Here is an 18,873-nt window from a genome sequence, read left to right on the forward strand (position 1 = left end):
GTTATAGATTTTTGCAGGTATTGTGTTTATGTTATGTCCTCTGAGATGGAGAAGATGAGAAGAATTGAGAGATGGTGAAATTGAAGGGTGCAATTTGATTTTTTTCAAGTGATGTGGCTTGTGACATGTGGTGTAAATAATTTCCGGTTGCCATATTGGATAGATTTGACCGGAATTTACATCGATCGGTTGTGCTATCAATGTCCAAGTGGATACAAGTTGTAATAAATACAAGTAAAAGTCAAATAGCAGTGGTTGTATGCCCCGGTCCCATGGGACGGCAGTGGTTTGCATCCCCGATCTATTTGGTTTACAGCATAGTGAGAATCACCGGTTATAAAATAGCTGCAGTGGTTGAATTCTCGGTTAACCCAAGGCTATAAAGTACCTAAATGATTAATTTAAATTCTAAAATATTGAGTACAATCGAAAACTCAACTAAAATAAGCTAAGAAAATGGAGTTCTAAAATGATATAGAGAGAATATTCTAGAGGTAGGTGGTGAAGTGGTAGCTCCTTAAAACCAGAGCTCTTTTAGACTTTGTGTCTAAAAATAAGGGCTTTCTTGGTTAATTACTATATTGTCCTTCGGTCTTGGATGCATTCTTGAGACAAAAAGGAGGGGTTAGTTCTCCTCAGATTGTGTTTTATTGGAGAAGTATTTCCCATTTTGTACCGTATTTTTTGATAATCCCCGTTTTGTGCTGTATTTGGACCTGCTCGCCAAATCACTTGGCGAGCAGGTACAAAATTTAATCTGCTCGCCAACTCACTTAATCAGCCTTAAAGGCTGATTAAAGGCTGATTAAGTGCAATTAAGGCTGCTCGCCATCTTAGATGGCGAGCAGCTTTAATTATGTTGACCAGCTTTGATGCTGGTTGTTGATCCAGCATTAAAGCTGGTCAACATTCCCTGCCAAAAGTGGCAGGGAATCTATGCTGCTGCTGCTCGCCAAATAAGATGGCGAGCACCTCCCCTATAAATGGGGTGAGAATTCGAATTTTCACCCATCTGAATTCACCCCATCAGCATAAAAAAAATGTCCCTCCCTCCCTACAATTCCTTGCTAAATTATATATATAAAGATAAATTTTATTAATATTTATAATATTATTTAATAATTGTTAATTTAACTTTTTACTAATTTAAATTTTTTTAACAGGGCCTTACATATTGTTGTAGCGGAAAGAAGTTGAAATATTGTTTTAACGGTGGAAGTTGTTGAAGCGTTTGGAATTTTTATTATTAATATTTATCGGAAAGCACGTAATTTTCAAGAGGTAAGTTATAATTTTTAATTTAATTTTACAGTTTTTATTAGTGCATTTAGATAAGTAAATATCGATAGATTAGTGTATTTAGATGAGTAAATATCGATACAATTTAGTCGGAGTATTTTTGCATGTTATATTTTTAGTGTAAATTTATTTTTATTTTGGATTAAATGTTAGATTTGGGTGTTTATAATTTTATTATCTATATAATGAGAATGAGGATGTCGACCCTACTACTGGTGCTCAGGCGGGACATAATTCGGCATTTCATACCATTAACACTGCACGGCGGCAACAACGGCAGGAATTTGGAGGGCGCGTGCATATTAGGAGGCCTTCACGTTATACTACAGGTCTTGAAATATTCTGTATTTTTTACAAGATATATCTTTTTAATTAATATTTGTGACTGAACTAAAATTTAGAAGTTACAAATTAATGGTTAAATTTTTAAGTTAAATTTTTAAATGTTAGAATTTTTAGGGGTTAAAGTTTTAGGAGTTAAAGTTTTAGCTGTTATAATATATTATATAAATAATAAAATATTTATGATTGGTTTGATGATTTCCAATCATTGGCTTTGTTCTTTAATTAAGGCTGCTGGCCAAAGCATTTGGCGAGCAGCCTTAATTATCTATTAATCAGCACAATTGTGCTGATTAACTATTGAGTTGGCGAGTATAATTAAATTTTGCACATGCTCGCCAAGTCCTTCAGCGAGCAGGTCAAAATTAGCACAAAATGGAAATTGTAAAAAAATACGGTACAAAATGTGAAATACACTCCCAATAAAACACAATCTGAGGAATAACCCCAAAAAGGAGATATTTCAACATTTTTTCCTTTCAGCTCGGCCTCTTTCTATAGCAAGCCGTGGTCTTGCTATAGGAGGACCACAAAGAAATCAGCCATGCTTTTGAAATGTGTGTTTTTTCTATATAGTAAGAGTAGGGTTCGCTAAAATTTAATTAATTAAAAGATTATTAAAAAAGAATTATTTTGAAAAAAAGAATTATTCTTAGAATTCTGAATAAAATGCGAAGTAAAAATTTCCTTTTTTTATTTGTAAGTTAAATATAATATACATAGATAGATAACAATAATTTGAGTTGGTTAAAATGGAGTTAAGTGTGAAACAATTTCAAGGTTAAAGAGGTTTGAATTGGGGCAATGGCAGAAAGGGGGACCTATTGAGAAATTTGTGAAAATTGCGGGTGAGTGACAGTGAGTGACATATCTGGTGATCAACGTTTAAATAATAAATCAAATGAATAGTTTTTACGATTTAATTTAAAAAATTAAATTAAAGTTGCCAAAAAATATAAGTTGATTACTGAAATTGCCAAATTTCAAAATTTGTGTTTTTAATTGCAAATCAGGATAAAATTTATTATTTAATTTGCGATTAATCAAAAAAATAAAAGATTGGCATGCGTGATACCACGTTTGGTAAAAAAATAAAAGTGAGAATATTTTGTGATAATTACCCTTTAATTTATTAAATAATTTTTAATTCTTACAATTTTTTCTGGTCCAAAATAATTGAGGTCGAAATCCAATTTTTTGAGAAAAATCAAATCGAACTGATTTGGTTATGATCGAATCAGTTGAACATATTAGTCTGATTCTTAAAAATTTCATAGGCATAATCACAATTTTAAATAACAAAGTAATAACCAACAAATTATAATTCAAACTGTATAAGTGATGAATACCATTATGTCAAGATCGCTAGTTTTATTTTTTCACAGGCGCTCCCATTTCCAATTATGAAAAAAGTAACAGAATAATTATATTCTAATAAAACTATAAAGTATTCCTAAATTAATGTACAAGTTTAGTCAACTGGTTGGATTCCTATAATCAGTGGCGGAACGAGGGAGGGTCGAAGAGGGTCGGCCGACCCTCCCTCGCCGGAGAATACAAGGGACCGGTGCTATTCCATCACCGGTCCCCTTCATCTTCGACCCTCACCAGCAGATCGAAGATCTGCTGGTTCCTCCTTCAAACCAGTTGCAGCGGCGCTGCAACTAGATTTTTTTTTAGGTTTTTAATGGGCCGAACGACATGTCGTTCGGCCCATTTTTTTTTAATTTTTTTTAAATCCAAACGACATGTCGTTTGGTACAAATCCAAACGACGTCGTTTGGATTAAACACTGAAACAGAAACAGACAGAGGTGCGGTCTGTTTCTGTTTCGAAATTACACCAATATTTGCACAAATTTCATAATCAACCCCTTCTTTTCTTCACTTCTTCTCTTTTTTTATAAACCCTAATTATTAAATTGAATCTCTTTCACCCAATTAATCACTCTATACCACTTAATTCTTGAAACCCATCATTAATTTTACCCAACAATCAAAGGTATTGTGATTTTAACCTAATTTTTTATATTCTTTATAATTAATTTAATTTTTTATATTATCTAACATTAATCTTAAATTATATCTTTTTAGGTTATATAAATTGATCTAGCAATGTCAAGTAGTGGTTTTGACAAAACTTCAACAAGTAAGTTCTTTGTAATTATTATTTATTTTTAGTATTAATTGTTTATTTAAATTGGTGTGTTGATGATGAATTGTGGATAAATTAATTTTTTGTATGTTAATTGTTATATAAATGGATTAATTTGGTTGCCTTTTTGTGTTTATATTTTGTATTAGTGAATTGATGAATCAAAATTGATTACATAGTTAACTTGATGAATTAGACAATAAAATTGATAGATTTTTTTGTTAATTTTATAAGGTAAATCAAGAAATACAAACATATTGAATTTTTTCAAGCCTAGAAATCTTGATTCGAGTACCCCTTCATCTTCTGAGGCGACTAGTATTCCACTAAAGAGAAGTCGTGTGGAATTTAATCCCAATGAACTTATTGTTGATCCTGGACTTCGACTGTGTATTAATGATTATGATGTGGGAATTAGAGATCAAGTTAGAAGAGAATATTTATTAAAGGGTCCGTGTCAACCATATGGTCATAATTTTCCAAAAAAAAAACAAGCGACAGAAATGAGAAGCTTTTTAGAGGCATGGTTCAAAAAGTTTCCTTGGTTGGAGTATAGTGTAGAGAAAGATGCTGCATTTTGTTTGTATTGTTACCTGTTTGCAAGTCCAGGTTCAAAGAGTCATGACGCTTTTACAAGGAAAGGATTTAACAATTGGAAAAAGGCAACGGAAAATTTTAATGACCATGTTGGTGCAGTAAGCAGTGTTCATAATGACGCAAGACGTCACTGTGAGGTTTTTCAGAATCAACGTCAAAGCATTTCCCATGTTTTGACTACTCAAGGTCGTGAAACAGAAAATGCTTACCGAACTCGTTTGACAGCAGTGTTAGAAGTTGTTCGCATTCTTCTTTGGCAAGGTTTAGCATTTCGTGGTCATGATGAGACTCTTGACTCTTTACAAAGGGGGAATTTTCTTGAGATAGTGTCATGGTATGCCAAGATGGATGAAAAAGTTAGGAATGTCATCGGTGGTAATGCTCCTGGGAATAACCAAATGACATCTCCCAAAATTCAAAAAGAATTAGTTAGTTCTTGTGCCTCACAAGTAACATTAGCTATTCTTAGTGAACTTGGAGATAGAAAATTCTCCTTACTAGTGGACGAGGCTCGGGATTGTTCTGTAAAAGAACAAATGGCAGTTATGTTAAGGTTTGTGAATAAGAAGGGTGAAATAATCGAAAGGTTTCTTGCCATTGAGCATGTTAGTGACACTTCATCACGTTCTTTAAAAGCGGCTGTGGATATGTTATTTGCTCGACATAATTTATCTATTTCTAGATTGCGAGGTCAAGCATATGATGGAGCATCCAACATGAGGGGAGAGTTTAATGGGCTGAAGGCACTTATTCAACGAGAAAATCCTTTTGCTTTCTATGTCCATTGTTTTGCCCATCAACTGCAGTTGGTGGTTGTTGCTATTGCAAAACATATTCCAGTTGTTGCTGAGTTTTTTACTAACATCAGTATGATTGTTAATACTGCTGGTGCTTCTTGCAAAAGAAGAGATGAATTAAACAAACATAGTGATGCTGATATTTTTGAGAAATTAGAGAGCGGTGAGCTTACTACAGGAAAAGGGCTTAATCAACAGACTAATCTTGCAAGACCGGGTGATACTCGTTGGGGCTCACATCATGTCACTTTAGCCCGTTTGTTATCTATGTGGAATTCAGCCTTATATGTGCTTGAAAGAGTTTATGAAGATGGAACTGAACCAGAGCCGAGGGGCAAAGCAAGTGCCTTGATTAAACTGATGGAAGACTTCCACTTTGTATTTATTCTACATCTTATGCTTAAATTATTGGGTATAACAAATGCATTGTCGCTTGCCTTGCAACAGAAAGATCAGAATATTATTACTGCGATGAACTTGATAGAAGTTTTGAAAGTAAAGCTACAAAACTTGAGAGACAGTGGATGGGATGCTTTGTTACATGAAGTCACCATGTTTTGTAACAAGCATGGCATTGTGGTGCCTGATATGGAAGATCAGTTTCTTATTCCAGGACGGTCTCGGCGTGCTAGGCACTTGGTAACTTGTTATCATCATCATCATAATGAAGTTTTTCTTCCTGTGATTGATTTACTTACTGTTGAGATGAATAATAGGTTTTCTGAATCTAGCACTGCATTATTAAGGTACATCTCATGTCTTGATCCAAGAGACTCGTTTTCGAAATTTGATCAACATAGTTTGATTTGTCTTGCTGAACTCTATTCTGATGATTTCTCTGCTATTGACTTGCAATTTTTGAGAAATGATCTAGATACATACATTTCTGAAGTAAGGCAAAGTTCTGATTTTACTAGTTGTGAAGATCTTTCTATCCTTGCAATCAAGATGGTTCAAACTGGTAGACATTTAGTGTTCCCATTGGTTTATCGTTTGATTGAGTTGGCTTTGATCTTACCGGTAGCTACGGCATCTGTCGAGAGAGCTTTTTCTGCAATGAACCACATCAAGTCAGATTTACGGAACAGCATGGCAGATGAGTGGTTGAATGATTTGATGATATGCTTCATTGAGAGGACGATATTTGCTACCATCGATAATGAAGATATTTTACAGCATTTTCAAAACAAAGAAAACCGGCGAATTCAACTTCCACCTCTTGCCCTTTCTAATTCTTAGTGTTTTTTTTGTTTTTTTTATGTTATTTATTATTTATCAACTCTAAATTAATACTTTTGTTTAATTAAATTTTTTATTTAATGTACTTCTATATTTAAATGTGAAATTCCGACCCCCCTAATTTACCCTCCTGGTTCCGCCACTGCCTATAATTACTGTACAACTATGTCAACTCATGTCGGTCATGAAATAGTTTATTTTGTTTTTTCTAACTTAACAAACGGGAAATGTATGAGCTAACTTCTCCTTGATGAAATAATGATTAACTTGAACATGTTCATGGGAATTTTTTAATCTGAAATCATCAAAACATAACAACTAGATTGCCTATTAATTAATTCCTAAATCCTTAAAAAAATCTTAAACCATAACAACTAGATTGCCTTCCACATACCTAAAGTATCTAGATGTGGATTATTAAGTTGTTTAATCCCCTACCCAATCCACATCCTTAACACATAAAACTATATGATATACAACGGTACATAATTAAAAAAATTTAATGTTTGATTAATATGTGTATAGTTTTACTAAAGATGGCTGCCAATTTGTTTTTTAATTAGTGTATTGTTGGGCCAGCTTCGTACTCATCCTTAAATAAGTATGGAAAATCTCAAATCTGAGATCTTCATGTTTTTGTCCATCAAAAGTCTTCCTCCAGTATGTTTGAATTATCCTCTAACAGTACTTTTATTTATAAGTTAATTTTAAACAAAAATTTCTTTAATACTCTTTATGTTTGGTTATTGAGAACATAAACAAATTAAATAAAAATATAAAATATTGTGTTTGTAATAATTGCAAATTATATAGACAATTATTTTCGTAACTTAATTTAGTACAATTTGAAAGGCCGGCAATATTTCTAACCAACTTGAAAAGTTTTTGACTTAGTTGACTTAACAGGGCTGAGCATTTGTTCAGTCAAAACCGAACCAACACCCCCTTAACCAAATTAACCATTCACCGAATAGCAAGCATCGAACCAGCCGGATAAGAATTTTTACCTGAAAACCAAACCAACCGAATAAGATAGGAAAATAATTTCAAAACCAAATCGGCTAAATAGATCAGTTAATTTGGTCGGTTCGGTTAAAACCGACAAAATTATGTGAAAAAATTCTAAAACAAATTTGGTTAATTCGGCCTGTTTGATTAATTTAGATAATATAAAATTCAAACCGAACCGATAACCGAATAACCAAACTTTTATATGCAAAAACCGAACTAATCTTTTTAACCAAACCGAACCGACTGTAATTCATCTGTTCGGTCAGTTAATTCGGTCAACCAGTTATTTTGCTCACCCCTGGTTTACTAACAACAATAATAAACAAATAGACTAAAATATTAATGAAAACAAAAGCAAAACTATATCGTTTGATTTTCAAATAAGAGAGATTATAAATTATAGGGTTAATTCCTAAAAAAATCACGAACTTTACACGAAATTTCATTTTAATCATGAACTTTAAAAGTTGTCATTTAAAGGCACGAACTTTCATTTTGTTTCAAATCTATCGCCAAAGTAAAATTCGGTGTATTTTATCGAACCAAAAATTTCTAATCCTATATACTCTAACTAAAACATAATAAGATTTAATGTCGATTTATAATTTGAGTCTTTCATTAATGGTTTATTGAAGAATTTAGTCAACAAAAATACACTGAAATGATAGATTTGAAACAAAATGAAAGTTCGTGTCTTTAAATGGCAACTTTTAAAGGTCATGATTAAAATGAAACTTCGTGTAAAGTTCGTGATTTTTTTAGGAATTAACCCTAAATTATACTAATATATATAGGGCTTGAAAAATATCTGCTCAAAAATTAAGGCAAAGAATATTTTACTTTGCGCTTTTTATTTTCAAATACAATTTTATGAAATTTCTATGTTAATGAAAGTGCGGAAGTGTGGTGCACTCGGAAGGATCAAGTAAAACTGTTTTTGAAATTACAAGTATTAAGTACTCCCTCCGTCCCACTCTAATTGACAAAATAACTATATTTCAATAACCAAGACAAGTTAATAAATGACATAGAAAATTATTTATATACCCTTTTATTGATAATGGAGCTAATTAATGCTATTAGTATATATTAGTCAAATTTTCATTAAATACTCACCATTTTCCATAAAAGACATGGTTTTAAATGAGGGTAAAGATGGAAAATTAAAGAATAAAATTATAGTTATGTTAGTTTTGTCAATTAGAATGGGACACCAAAAATTCCATATTTTGCCAATTAGAGTGGGACGGAGGGAGTAAAAGAATAGAAGGATTTTATAAAACTGTTTTTGTTTTTGAAAGTACAAAGATTAAGTAAAGAAACAAAAACGCATAGGGATAAAATTAAAAAAAATGGAAAGTATAGAAACTTTATACGATATGTTAAGCTAAAGTAATTCTCATTTCAAAAAAAAAAAAGCTAAAGTAATTCTGAAATAGTTTGAAAAATGTGCGTTCATCGTGCAGCATGTTCAAAGGTAAATTATAAATATGCAACTAAATAATTATGCAATAAATACGTTGACTAAATGAGAAATGGAACTTCATGAAAATGGAAATCTCATCTTTTCTTCTCTTCCTCTTCTCACTCATCTCCATCTTCATAACATCAAAAGCCATTGACACAATCTCTGCAACTCAATCTATTAGAAATGGTGGTGAGACTATAGTTTCAGCTGGTGGCGCCTTTGAGTTGGGATTTATCAGCATTAATTCTAATACATATTTGGCTGTTTGGTTCAAGAAAATATCTCATGGAACTGTAATCTGGGTTGCTAATAGAGAAACTCCACTCTCCAATTCATCAGGAATTTTGGAATTTAATAGCAGAGGAAATCTTATTCTTCTGAATCAAGAAAACTTGACCATATGGTCTACTAATACATCAAGAACTGTGCAGAATCCGGTCGCGCAGCTTCTTGATTCAGGAAATTTCGTTATTCGAAACGAAAACGATGTCAACCCGGAAAATTACTTGTGGCAAAGTTTTCATCATCCTGACAAAACATTTATGCCTGGAATGAAAATCGGAAGACTGGCAGGAGGCCGTGATGTTCGTTTATCGTCATGGAAGAGCGAAGATGATCCTTCTAAAGGTGAATTCACTTTTCATCTGGATTCCTCCCGTGTTCAGACTGTGATCGACAAGAATTCAGTTACCACGGCTCGGTCAGGACCTTGGAATGGTATCGGCCAGAGTGGGTTACCATTCATAAGACCAAATCCAATTTTCAATTTTTCGTTTATTGTCGGTGAAAACGGAAGTTACTATACTTTCGAGCTTATCGACAAATCTGTTTTTACAAGAAATATTCTGACAGAGAATGGTATATTGAATCGGTATGCATGGATAGATCGGACCCAGCAGTGGCAGCATATCTCGTCTGCACCGGCAGATAATTGTGACACCTATGATCTGTGTGGTGCTCATGGCAGTTGTGACATAACCAAAACGCCTGTGTGTTCGTGCTTGAATAAATTTGTGCCAAAATTAAAAAATACTTGGAATGCAGCAGATTGGACAGGCGGATGTGTTCGAAGGACGCCATTGGATTGCGAGAAAGGTGACGGGTTTGTTAAGTATCCGAATGTTAAATTGCCTGATTTTTACTCAATTGTTTCAAGCTTGACGTTGAAGGAATGTGAGGTGATGTGCTTGAAAAATTGTTCTTGTATGGCTTATGCCAGTTCGGACCTCAGAAATGGAAGAGGCTGCTTCTTTTGGTTCGGACAACTTATCGACATCAAACAATTCAACGAAGATGGCGGGCAAGATCTTTACATTAGGTTGGCTTCTTCAGAATTAGGTAAACTTACAAATTTACAATGAAGATTGCATTATTAGATTCTTTTTTGTCAAGAAATTTAACGAGTCCTATATTTGGGCGTTTTATTTCTATCTCTAAAAACGCTTCTGAAGCTTCTGTTACTTGATTGACTTGAGGCATTTCTGGTTGTAGATACGAGATCCAGGCGTAGGATTATTGCAGGGACCGTAGCAGGCTTGGCATCAGTTCTACTTATCGCTATTTTGTGTATAGGTTTACGCATAAGGAATAAAAAGAGAAAACAGAAGCAAAATGCACATGGTATGCATGCCGATTACTGATACACATGATTTATGATAAAGATCAACCTATAATTTTATTTCTAATTCTCCTCACAATTTTACAGGAAAATGGGAAAATGATCTAGACCTTCCCCATTTTGATATAAGCATAATATCAAAAGCTACCAATAACTTCTCATTCGACAATAGGCTCGGAGAGGGCGGCTTTGGGCCCGTCTACAAGGTAATAGATTTCGATATATGTTTCTAATAATGTTGCACGAAAACAAAAAAAGGTTTTAAGGGAAATGCACATTTCCAAAATTGAAACAAAAACCTGAAATGTAGTACTTAATTGCCACTCTCTCTAATTGCAGGGCACGCTTGAAGATGGGCAAGAAGTTGCTGTTAAGAGGCTGTCGACAGAATCTAGACAAGGGCTTGACGAGTTCATGAACGAAGTTAAATGCATTGCCAAACTTCAGCATAGAAACCTGGTCAAGCTAATCGGATACTGCGTTGACCTTGATGAAAAGTTGTTGATCTATGAATACATGCCTCATAAAAGCCTTGACTGCTACATTTTTGGTCAGAGTCTCTAAACCTAAATTTATGTTAAAGTGCTACCAATTATCATAAGGAAATTGTAGATTTTTGGCTCCCTGTTGAGCTGTAGAATAAAACTTTGGTACCACTACTTTTTTTTAGTCCTATGGCGAATTAATTTTTTCGTGTAAATTTGACAGATGAAGACCGAAGAAAGCTACTGGATTGGAAAATGAGGTTACAAATTATCAATGGCATTTCACGGGGACTTCTATATCTTCATCAAGATTCTAGATTAAGAATTATTCATAGAGATCTTAAATTAAGCAACATTTTACTAGATAATGAGATGAACCCAAAAATCTCGGATTTCGGCATGGCTAGAAGTTTTTGGGATAATGAAACTGCAGCAAATACAAAACGAGTAGTTGGAACATAGTAAGTTTATTCTGCTTTCCAAAAACTAGAACTTATATTTTTTGAAAAATAATATTTATTCATGTTATTGTTTTATTTGCAGTGGTTACATGTCACCAGAGTATATTATTGACGGATTATTCTCCGTAAAATCTGATGTATTTAGCTTTGGCGTGTTGCTGTTGGAGATCATCAGTGGGGAGAGAAACAGAGGATTTACTCATTCAGACCATCAACTTAACCTTCTTGGACATGTATGCTTTATATAACTACTTGAAATCTTCATTCTACTAATTATATTGCCATCTTAAAAATAAATTAAACTATTTTTATTAATACAATAGAAATAAACTATACTTATCCGTATCGATTAATCTGCAGGCATGGAGGGTGTTCATGGAAGGGAGATATACAAAGTTTATAGATGAATTAATTGCGGAATCTTGCAATTTATCACAAGTACTAAGAACAATTCATGTTGGTCTATTATGTGTTCAACACGATCCAGATGATAGACCAAGCATGTCATCTGTGGTTTTAATGTTGAGCAGTGAAGGTCCATTGCCTGAGCCTAAAGAACCCGGATTTTTCACTGAAAGAAAATTGTCTGAACAAAAATCATGTTCTGTGAATGGACTCACAATTTCAGCAATTGATGTAAGATGAAAGTTGTATTTATGTTCATAACCCCTTCAGTGATTCAATTAATATTAAAATTCATTTGTTACAAGGCAGAGGATTTCTGTTTAATACAATAGAATTATAATTTAACACTGCATTATGGATGCTCTTATTGCTCGTTCTTGATTTATGACTCTCTAACCTCAGCCTTTTTGTTGCTAGTGAGGTAGTATGAATGTTGGCAAATAATCGCAAGTGTACGATATCGCGCAAGTAATATAACTTGGAAGACCAAGTATCGATCCCACAAGGAACAATGAACTAAACAACTAAGTTCTAATATTCTTTAATTGGCTAGTAGGAAAATAAATGGATTTGTGTAAACTAATTATAATCTAAGTGAATTTAACTCAAGTAATTAGACTAAAAATCTGAAATCAAACAAATAAATTGAAGAATAAACAATAATGGTAAAAAGCTCAAGAATTGATAATTCCAAATAAACTAGTAGAAGAATGGATCAAAATTTATCTAGTGATTTTATTGTGAATCGAGCTATTCTAATGCACCGAATCCCGCTCTCTCAAGCCTCAAAGATTCAAATAAAATCACAACCTAATTAGCTAATCAATTATTAACTTGCTCTCACAATATTAAAACTGAATTAAATAACTAAATTGTAATTATGAAGCAAACTCAACGACTACCTAAATTCCAACCCGCTCTCACGGTGTTTTCCTCTAAGTTTTTAATTACCTATGTCTATCTAATTAACAATCTCTCAATTAGTTAATTAAACACAAAATCATGAACTAAGTGATCAAATTAATTCAAGCATTAATCTTAGTAATTAAAACACAATTTTACTCACTTAATAAATCCTAATCCAATTCGAAAACTAGTCTAAGTGTTCATATCAATCCCCGAACAAAGGATTTAGTTACACATGCTTAAGCTTAAATTAAACAAAGAAGAAGATGAAGAATTAAACATAATTAGAACAATAAATACCGGAGTTGTCAATTTCGGAAGAATCGTCTAGATTAAACTTGAAATCTTCACAATCGTTCTTTGCAGAAACTAATAATAAACTACTTATAAACTGCTGAGAAATAGAAGCTAAAACGCTATTTTAAGAGAATGAAACTAAAACTAATGTAATCTAAATTATTCTACGTATTAAATTGAGTCTAGTACAAGGTCTTTATATAGTAGGAGAAGTTCCGGAGTCTTCTAATTCGTATTGCAAATTGATTTGTAATAGGAGTTGGAATTGTGAGTTGAAGAAGAATTTCAGTCCAAATCAAATCCTGAAGCACGCGTGTTTTACTCTTGTTCCGTTCGGGAAGCCTTTGGTTCCGTTCGTGACATGCCTAATTTTCCTCTTTTCCGAACGGAACAACCCCTTCACGTTCGAAAAACTCGTTGGCCGAAAGCTTTTGATATCAGATTCCTTCTTGAGTCCCGAACGGGACAAGGCTTTTCCGTTCGGGACTCATGCTCATTCTGCATGTCTTCCGTTCGGAACTCATCTTTTTCGAACGGAACAATCCTCAATCTCGTTCGTAACTTCAATTCCTTCGTCCGCAAGCTACGCTTTTCACTCGTACACGCAATCCACCATAATTTTGCCCCAAATAGTCGGTTTTCACCTAATTTCCACTGAAATACTAACAAACACTATTAAACGTAAAAACGCCAAATAATGTATAAAAACAATACTACACATAATAAAAACCGACTAAAATCGACCCTAAATATAGGAGTAAAATACTCCTATCAATGAACACTTGGCGTTTCGGACACAAAACTTCATTCTTGACATAAGAAACCTTAAAGTAGCCCCATCTCGTGGTATCCGCGTCCAAGTGTTCCATTTCCCGTGTATGTGTCTGTTCTACCTCGATTAAAACCCAAGCTTAAACACATAATGACATGTTATACATTATGGTATCAGATGACTGTTTCAGAAAAACAATTGTGTCATTATCAAACATAGTCTGCACTCTGCACAATTGTAAAAGATAAGATTGATATAGGAGTATTTTAACAAAAGAACAAGGAAATTGATCTGAGTTGGTTTCAATGTTCTTGATCATTTCGGCATTATAAGGACACCAGAAATTCTTTAAGAGTTCATGTAACATTCAGTGAATTCCGAAAACGACAATGGCCTTGCTGCTAATGCTCACCTAGTGTTTGATGCTTTATCGCTGTAAGCTGTAACAAACTACAAATTGACCTCAAAACTTCCCAGCCTAAATTGTGTGAGGAGCTTTGAACATGTTGAAGGCAACTATATATGCTTTACACATATACAGTCCAGGTTATTTGGTTGAAAAAGCTGTACCTGTTTTTTACAATTACAATCCAATTTTTAGTATTGAATCACTCAACACTTGCGATTTCTAAAGTCTTTTTTTCCATACAAAGAAGCAATCGCTTGTGCATACATTTGTTTATTTGGGATAACTAAACATTTGGTGTACCAACTTTTTAAAATATGACAATTTGGTGTCTAAACAAAATTTTATTACAAAGAGGTAAGTTAACTTGTTTGATAATTACAAGTTAGTGTTTATTACCGGTTTCTGACATAAAAGGTGACATGGAACACGACGTGGCTCTAATTTACAGGGGACATTTATTGACATGGCATTATAATTATTATTATAATTTTATGAAGTCATTTGGACAATTAAAACGGGATTTAGTTTAGGGTTAGTAAGAAATTGAAGGGAATACTGTTTTGACGATACAAATGTCCATTCACAGCTACATCTTCACCGCAGCAACGTCTTCATCGCAACAGCATCACCGCAGCAGTGTCTTGATCGCAACAGTGTCACCGCAGCAGTGTCTTCATCGCAACAGCGTCACCGCAGCAGCGTCTTCATCGCAGTAACAACAGCAACGAACAACAGCGAATAAGAGAATGGGGACTTCGATTGTGACAACAAGAAGAAGATGAGGACGAGCGGTGGGTTTGGGCGAAACAGAGATGGGTTGGGAATCTTGGGATGAGGGGCGGCGGTGGATTGTGGCAAGCTCAAACAAAATCTGTCAAACACTACGTTAGGTATTTTAGGTTTATGTTACAGAATGAAAAAAAATTAAGAAAGGTTCTTTAATTTTTATTTTAAAGTTAATTTTGTCCATTTCAAATTATTCAAACCCCTAAAATTCAAGTCATTTACGTTTTAATTAATATTGCCTATGTGTAAATTGATAACTGCCCCATACCCCATGTCTTTAATGGCTACCGAAACAAAACCGGTAAAAACCACTAACTTGTAATTATTAAACAAGTTCACTTACCTTTTTGTTATAAATTTTAATTTAGACACCAAATTGTCATATTTTAAAAAGTTCAGACACCAAAAGTTTAATAATCCCTTTTTAATTTCTCCAATGAATTAGCTTAACTATTAATTATACTGTTTGCAGACAGGAAATTAAGTATTATGAAAATAAGAGGATGCATTTCAGAAATTCGGAGTCAGAGTCAAAACCGTAAAATGTCATATATAATCAAAATTTGTTATAGGCAATAAGAATTTTAATGATGGTTGAGGTATTATATGCAAAGACTATACAGTTTCCCTCATTAGGTTGAATCAATCTTGTTGCAGCAAATGAAGAATTTTGTTGCTATAGCTTTTATCCTGTCTTCTGCAGCTGGAAATAGAGTATTCTGCTCCTCATCTTCCTCCATCATCCATGTCAGGTCAATATCCTCCGCTTCTGTTCCGACAATTGCTTGCTTCCCAAGTCTTATCTCAAATAAAGATGATGCTTTTGAACTTGATGCTTCTGATGCTTCTTCCATGGAGCTTGATACTTCCGTTTTGACGATTGCTTGCTTCCGAGATAAAGATGATACTTCTGATGCTTCTGCCCTCGATTCTTCTGTTTTGGAGCTCGATTCTGCTTCCATGGAGCTTGATTCTTCTGCCGTGAATTTTGATGCTTCTCCCTTGGAGCTTGATTCTTCATTTCCAGATATTCTCTTCCTCTTCGGACTCGGGATTATCATTCCACCGTAAGACGCTCTGATGGCCATTGTACATTCACCTATAATACTTAAAGTCTGAAAAACAAATCAGCATTAGATCTCTTAAATCATACACAGGAACTCAAATCAATTCTTAATGTATACTATAATTTACCATTCCGATATCTCTGCCTGTAAATATGCTCATCGATTTCTCAAACTTTTCACTAGAGATGGAGCTCACAGTCATAATAATAGCTGCTGCTGCTATTGTTGAAGGAGCAAATTGTGTAATGTCTATCTCTGCAAAATTACAATTCTACTCATTATCTCTGAAATTTGAAATTGAAGTCAAGATTCTGTTACCTTTTTCTGAATTCATTATCAGCCTGATGGCATTTAATTTGTTACTGATGTCTAGTTCTCCTACTAAAGACAGCAAGCTCGTGATGTAGAATAGTGGATTTGCACAATCCGTAGGCGGTCCGATAACCTTGAGAATCCGACTCCCAACCATGTTGATATCATTGGCATTCAGATACAAATTAGCGCGTTTTTGCTGTTCAAGAAAACACAGTAAGCAACGGAATTGAACGTATGAGAGAATGGAAGATGCTAAGTAAGAAGATACCATAAAAGCTTTGATGTCCAAGGTTTTATCTCTCATTTTCAGAGCGATAAAAAGGCAACAGATTCCCACCAAGCGAATATTGTAAACGTCAAGTCCATTTTTGAAATTCTAAGCCAACAAGTTTGTATCAGTAGGCAGTAATATTATTAGTAGAGACCATAAATTCTGGTAAGAAGAGTTTGTCAATACCGGCATTGTATCTCTTGAAATGAATCTGTCGAAGAACCCCAAAGCAACATACCGAATGAAGGCTTTATACGGATCATTATTTCGATTCTGCATCATGTTTAACGTGATAAATTACTCGAACTCAGCAACTAAAACTCGTACATTTTTTTAAAAAGAACTTAACCAATTAAAGAATCATATATGTCTTTATATGTTAAAGAACCATTCAATTAAAGACTGAATAAAGAATAACTACGCAAATTCAAGAACCAATCATATATAAATTAGAAGAACTATCCAATTCAATAAAGAATCCAAACATAGGCACAGAAGAAACTAAGAACAAAAGAAACTACATTTCTTGGAAACCAAACAGAAAGATGAGCAAGAAAGTAAAATGCAAGCATGTATAAAGAAGAGCTATTCAATTCAAGAACCATTAATGAAAGCAATTAACAAAGAAGTTTATTCTTTTTAATCAGAATTCAAAGAGAGGCACAAGATTAGCATTCTTATGAGAAAATAAAAGCAAAACCAATCAGCAGTTAATGAAATTTTTCTCAGGAGCCAAACAGAGAAAAGTTTTTCAAAGATTAAAGACAAAAGAAAGGGTAAAAGTAAAACAAAACAAGATTGTAGTAAACCAAACAAGATTCTCGGAAACCAAACAGAAAGACAATAAAGAAAAGCAAAATATTTACTTGTTGAGTAATGAATTCAGCAACTCTTGCTCTAATCTTCAAAACATCCGGGTTAGTAAAGGCTTGAACATTCAAAGCCTGAGACTCTGCCGTCATCCATTTTCTCAGCGCTGCTCTCTGATCAGAAGACATTTTAAGTTTTCTTGAAAGAAAAGAAAACGAAGGAGAAAAGAAAAGAAAATGAAGGAGAAAAGTGTTAGTTATCTCAGTTAGTTATATATACAGATTCGTTGGAGCCAAGTTAGTTAAGCATAACGGTTCTAAATTTATTTTGCAAATCACTTTTTGCCACGTAAGAAATTAATCAGCGCATACTTCTAGGCCCTGTGCATCGGTGGGCTGGGTCGAAAATTTTTAAACCGAACCAAACCAAACGATAATTAAGCTCAGATTACCCATCCAGTTAAAAACCGGAATTTTTTGTTTGGTGTTTCTGAAGAAACCTGAAAAGGTTGATTATATTTCTGTAAAAACTTAATTACAAAATGAATTAGGCATTAGCCTTATAAAGAGAAATTACAGCGGTAATGAACAAAAGGAGAAGATTAAGCCTATAAACTAGCTATTTCCTAAACAACTACACAAGGAAAGAAGATATTTGTATTAAGGAAATACATAATAACCATTTTAGGAAGAAACGTAATAATCAGAGGCTAGAATAACTCCAATACTCCCCCTTCAAGTGGAGTGTATGTTAATGACACTCAACTTGGATAACAGTGACTTGAAGAGACTTGGACCAAGAGGCTTGGTAAAGAGGTCAGCAGGCTGCTCCTTGGATCTAACATGGGAGGTCAGGATATGGCCTTGTTGAACTTTTTCTCGGACGATATGACAATCAATTTCGATGTGTTTAGTGCGTTCATGGAAGACGGGATTGGCAGCTATGTGTATTGCGGACTTGTTGTCACAAAATAAGGTGGCAGCTTGTGAATGTGGAACTTGAAGATCGTTGAGAAGGGTGCGTAGCCAAGTGAGTTCACAACAGGTAGATGCCATGGAGCGATACTCAGCTTCCGCACTAGAGCGCGAGACAGTGTCCTGCTTCTTTGTTTTCCATGAGATGGGAGCCCCTCCAAGAAAAATAATATAACCAGTAGTAGATCTCCGTGTGTCTCGACATCGTGCCCAATCTGCATCACAATAGGCAGTTAAGTGAAGGCGACCAGTTGAGGGTAAGAAAATACCTTGTCCCGGGGACCCTTTGATGTATCGGAGAACTTGGTGAGCAGCGTCTAGGTGTGGCTGTCGTGGGGCAGCCATGAATTGACTAAGGATGTGCACAGCGTAGACGAGGTCTGGGCGTGT

General features: G+C 34.2%; 3 protein-coding genes across 3 annotated transcripts; 2 read left to right on the forward strand and 1 right to left on the reverse strand.

Annotated features, from left to right (window-relative positions):
* The first annotated feature begins 3,755 nt into the window (after positions 1-3,755).
* On the forward strand, positions 3,756-6,524 carry LOC126668169 (uncharacterized). The gene is made up of 2 exons (XM_050361381.2): positions 3,756-3,789; positions 4,030-6,524. Exons 1-2 carry the CDS (start codon positions 3,756-3,758, stop codon positions 6,426-6,428), a joined length of 2,433 nt encoding a protein of 810 aa, XP_050217338.1. The 3' UTR covers positions 6,429-6,524.
* A 2,452-nt stretch (positions 6,525-8,976) lies between these two features.
* LOC126669281 (G-type lectin S-receptor-like serine/threonine-protein kinase At4g27290) lies at positions 8,977-12,196 on the forward strand. The gene is made up of 7 exons (XM_050362716.2): positions 8,977-10,245; positions 10,399-10,527; positions 10,613-10,731; positions 10,865-11,075; positions 11,234-11,471; positions 11,554-11,704; positions 11,832-12,196. Exons 1-7 carry the CDS (start codon positions 8,985-8,987, stop codon positions 12,114-12,116), a joined length of 2,394 nt encoding a protein of 797 aa, XP_050218673.1. The 5' UTR covers positions 8,977-8,984; the 3' UTR covers positions 12,117-12,196.
* Positions 12,197-15,576: 3,380 nt separating this feature from the next.
* LOC126669285 (uncharacterized) lies at positions 15,577-17,777 on the reverse strand. Its single transcript, XM_050362720.2, has 6 exons — positions 17,566-17,777; positions 16,886-16,972; positions 16,697-16,804; positions 16,432-16,624; positions 16,241-16,368; positions 15,577-16,161 (listed from the first exon to the last, which is right to left on the reverse strand). The coding sequence occupies exons 1-6, from the start codon at positions 17,695-17,697 to the stop codon at positions 15,679-15,681; spliced, it is 1,131 nt and encodes a 376-aa protein (XP_050218677.1). The 5' UTR covers positions 17,698-17,777; the 3' UTR covers positions 15,577-15,678.
* Between the last annotated feature and the right edge of the window lie 1,096 nt (positions 17,778-18,873).

This window comes from Mercurialis annua, linkage group LG2 (genome assembly GCF_937616625.2).
Source record: "Mercurialis annua linkage group LG2, ddMerAnnu1.2, whole genome shotgun sequence".
NCBI lineage: Eukaryota > Viridiplantae > Streptophyta > Magnoliopsida > Malpighiales > Euphorbiaceae > Mercurialis > Mercurialis annua.

Excerpts from the sequence above, each read along its gene's own strand:
- LOC126668169 (XM_050361381.2), top strand. The coding sequence starts at position 3,756 with ATGTCAAGTAGTGGTTTTGACAAAACTTCAACAA. Across the intron at positions 3,790-4,029 it reads TTTTGACAAAACTTCAACAA|GTAAATCAAGAAATACAAAC; the intron begins GTAAGTTCTTTG and ends TAATTTTATAAG.
- LOC126669281 (XM_050362716.2), top strand. The coding sequence starts at position 8,985 with ATGAAAATGGAAATCTCATCTTTTCTTCTCTTCCTCTTCTCACTCATC. Across the intron at positions 10,246-10,398 it reads GTTGGCTTCTTCAGAATTAG|ATACGAGATCCAGGCGTAGG; the intron begins GTAAACTTACAA and ends TTCTGGTTGTAG. Across the intron at positions 10,732-10,864 it reads GCTTTGGGCCCGTCTACAAG|GGCACGCTTGAAGATGGGCA; the intron begins GTAATAGATTTC and ends CTCTAATTGCAG.
- LOC126669285 (XM_050362720.2), bottom strand. The coding sequence starts at position 17,697 with ATGTCTTCTGATCAGAGAGCAGCGCTGAGAAAATGGATGACGGCAGAG. Across the intron at positions 16,805-16,885 it reads TTTCAAGAGATACAATGCCG|AATTTCAAAAATGGACTTGA; the intron begins GTATTGACAAAC and ends TTGTTGGCTTAG. Across the intron at positions 16,162-16,240 it reads CAGGCAGAGATATCGGAATG|ACTTTAAGTATTATAGGTGA; the intron begins GTAAATTATAGT and ends TTTGTTTTTCAG.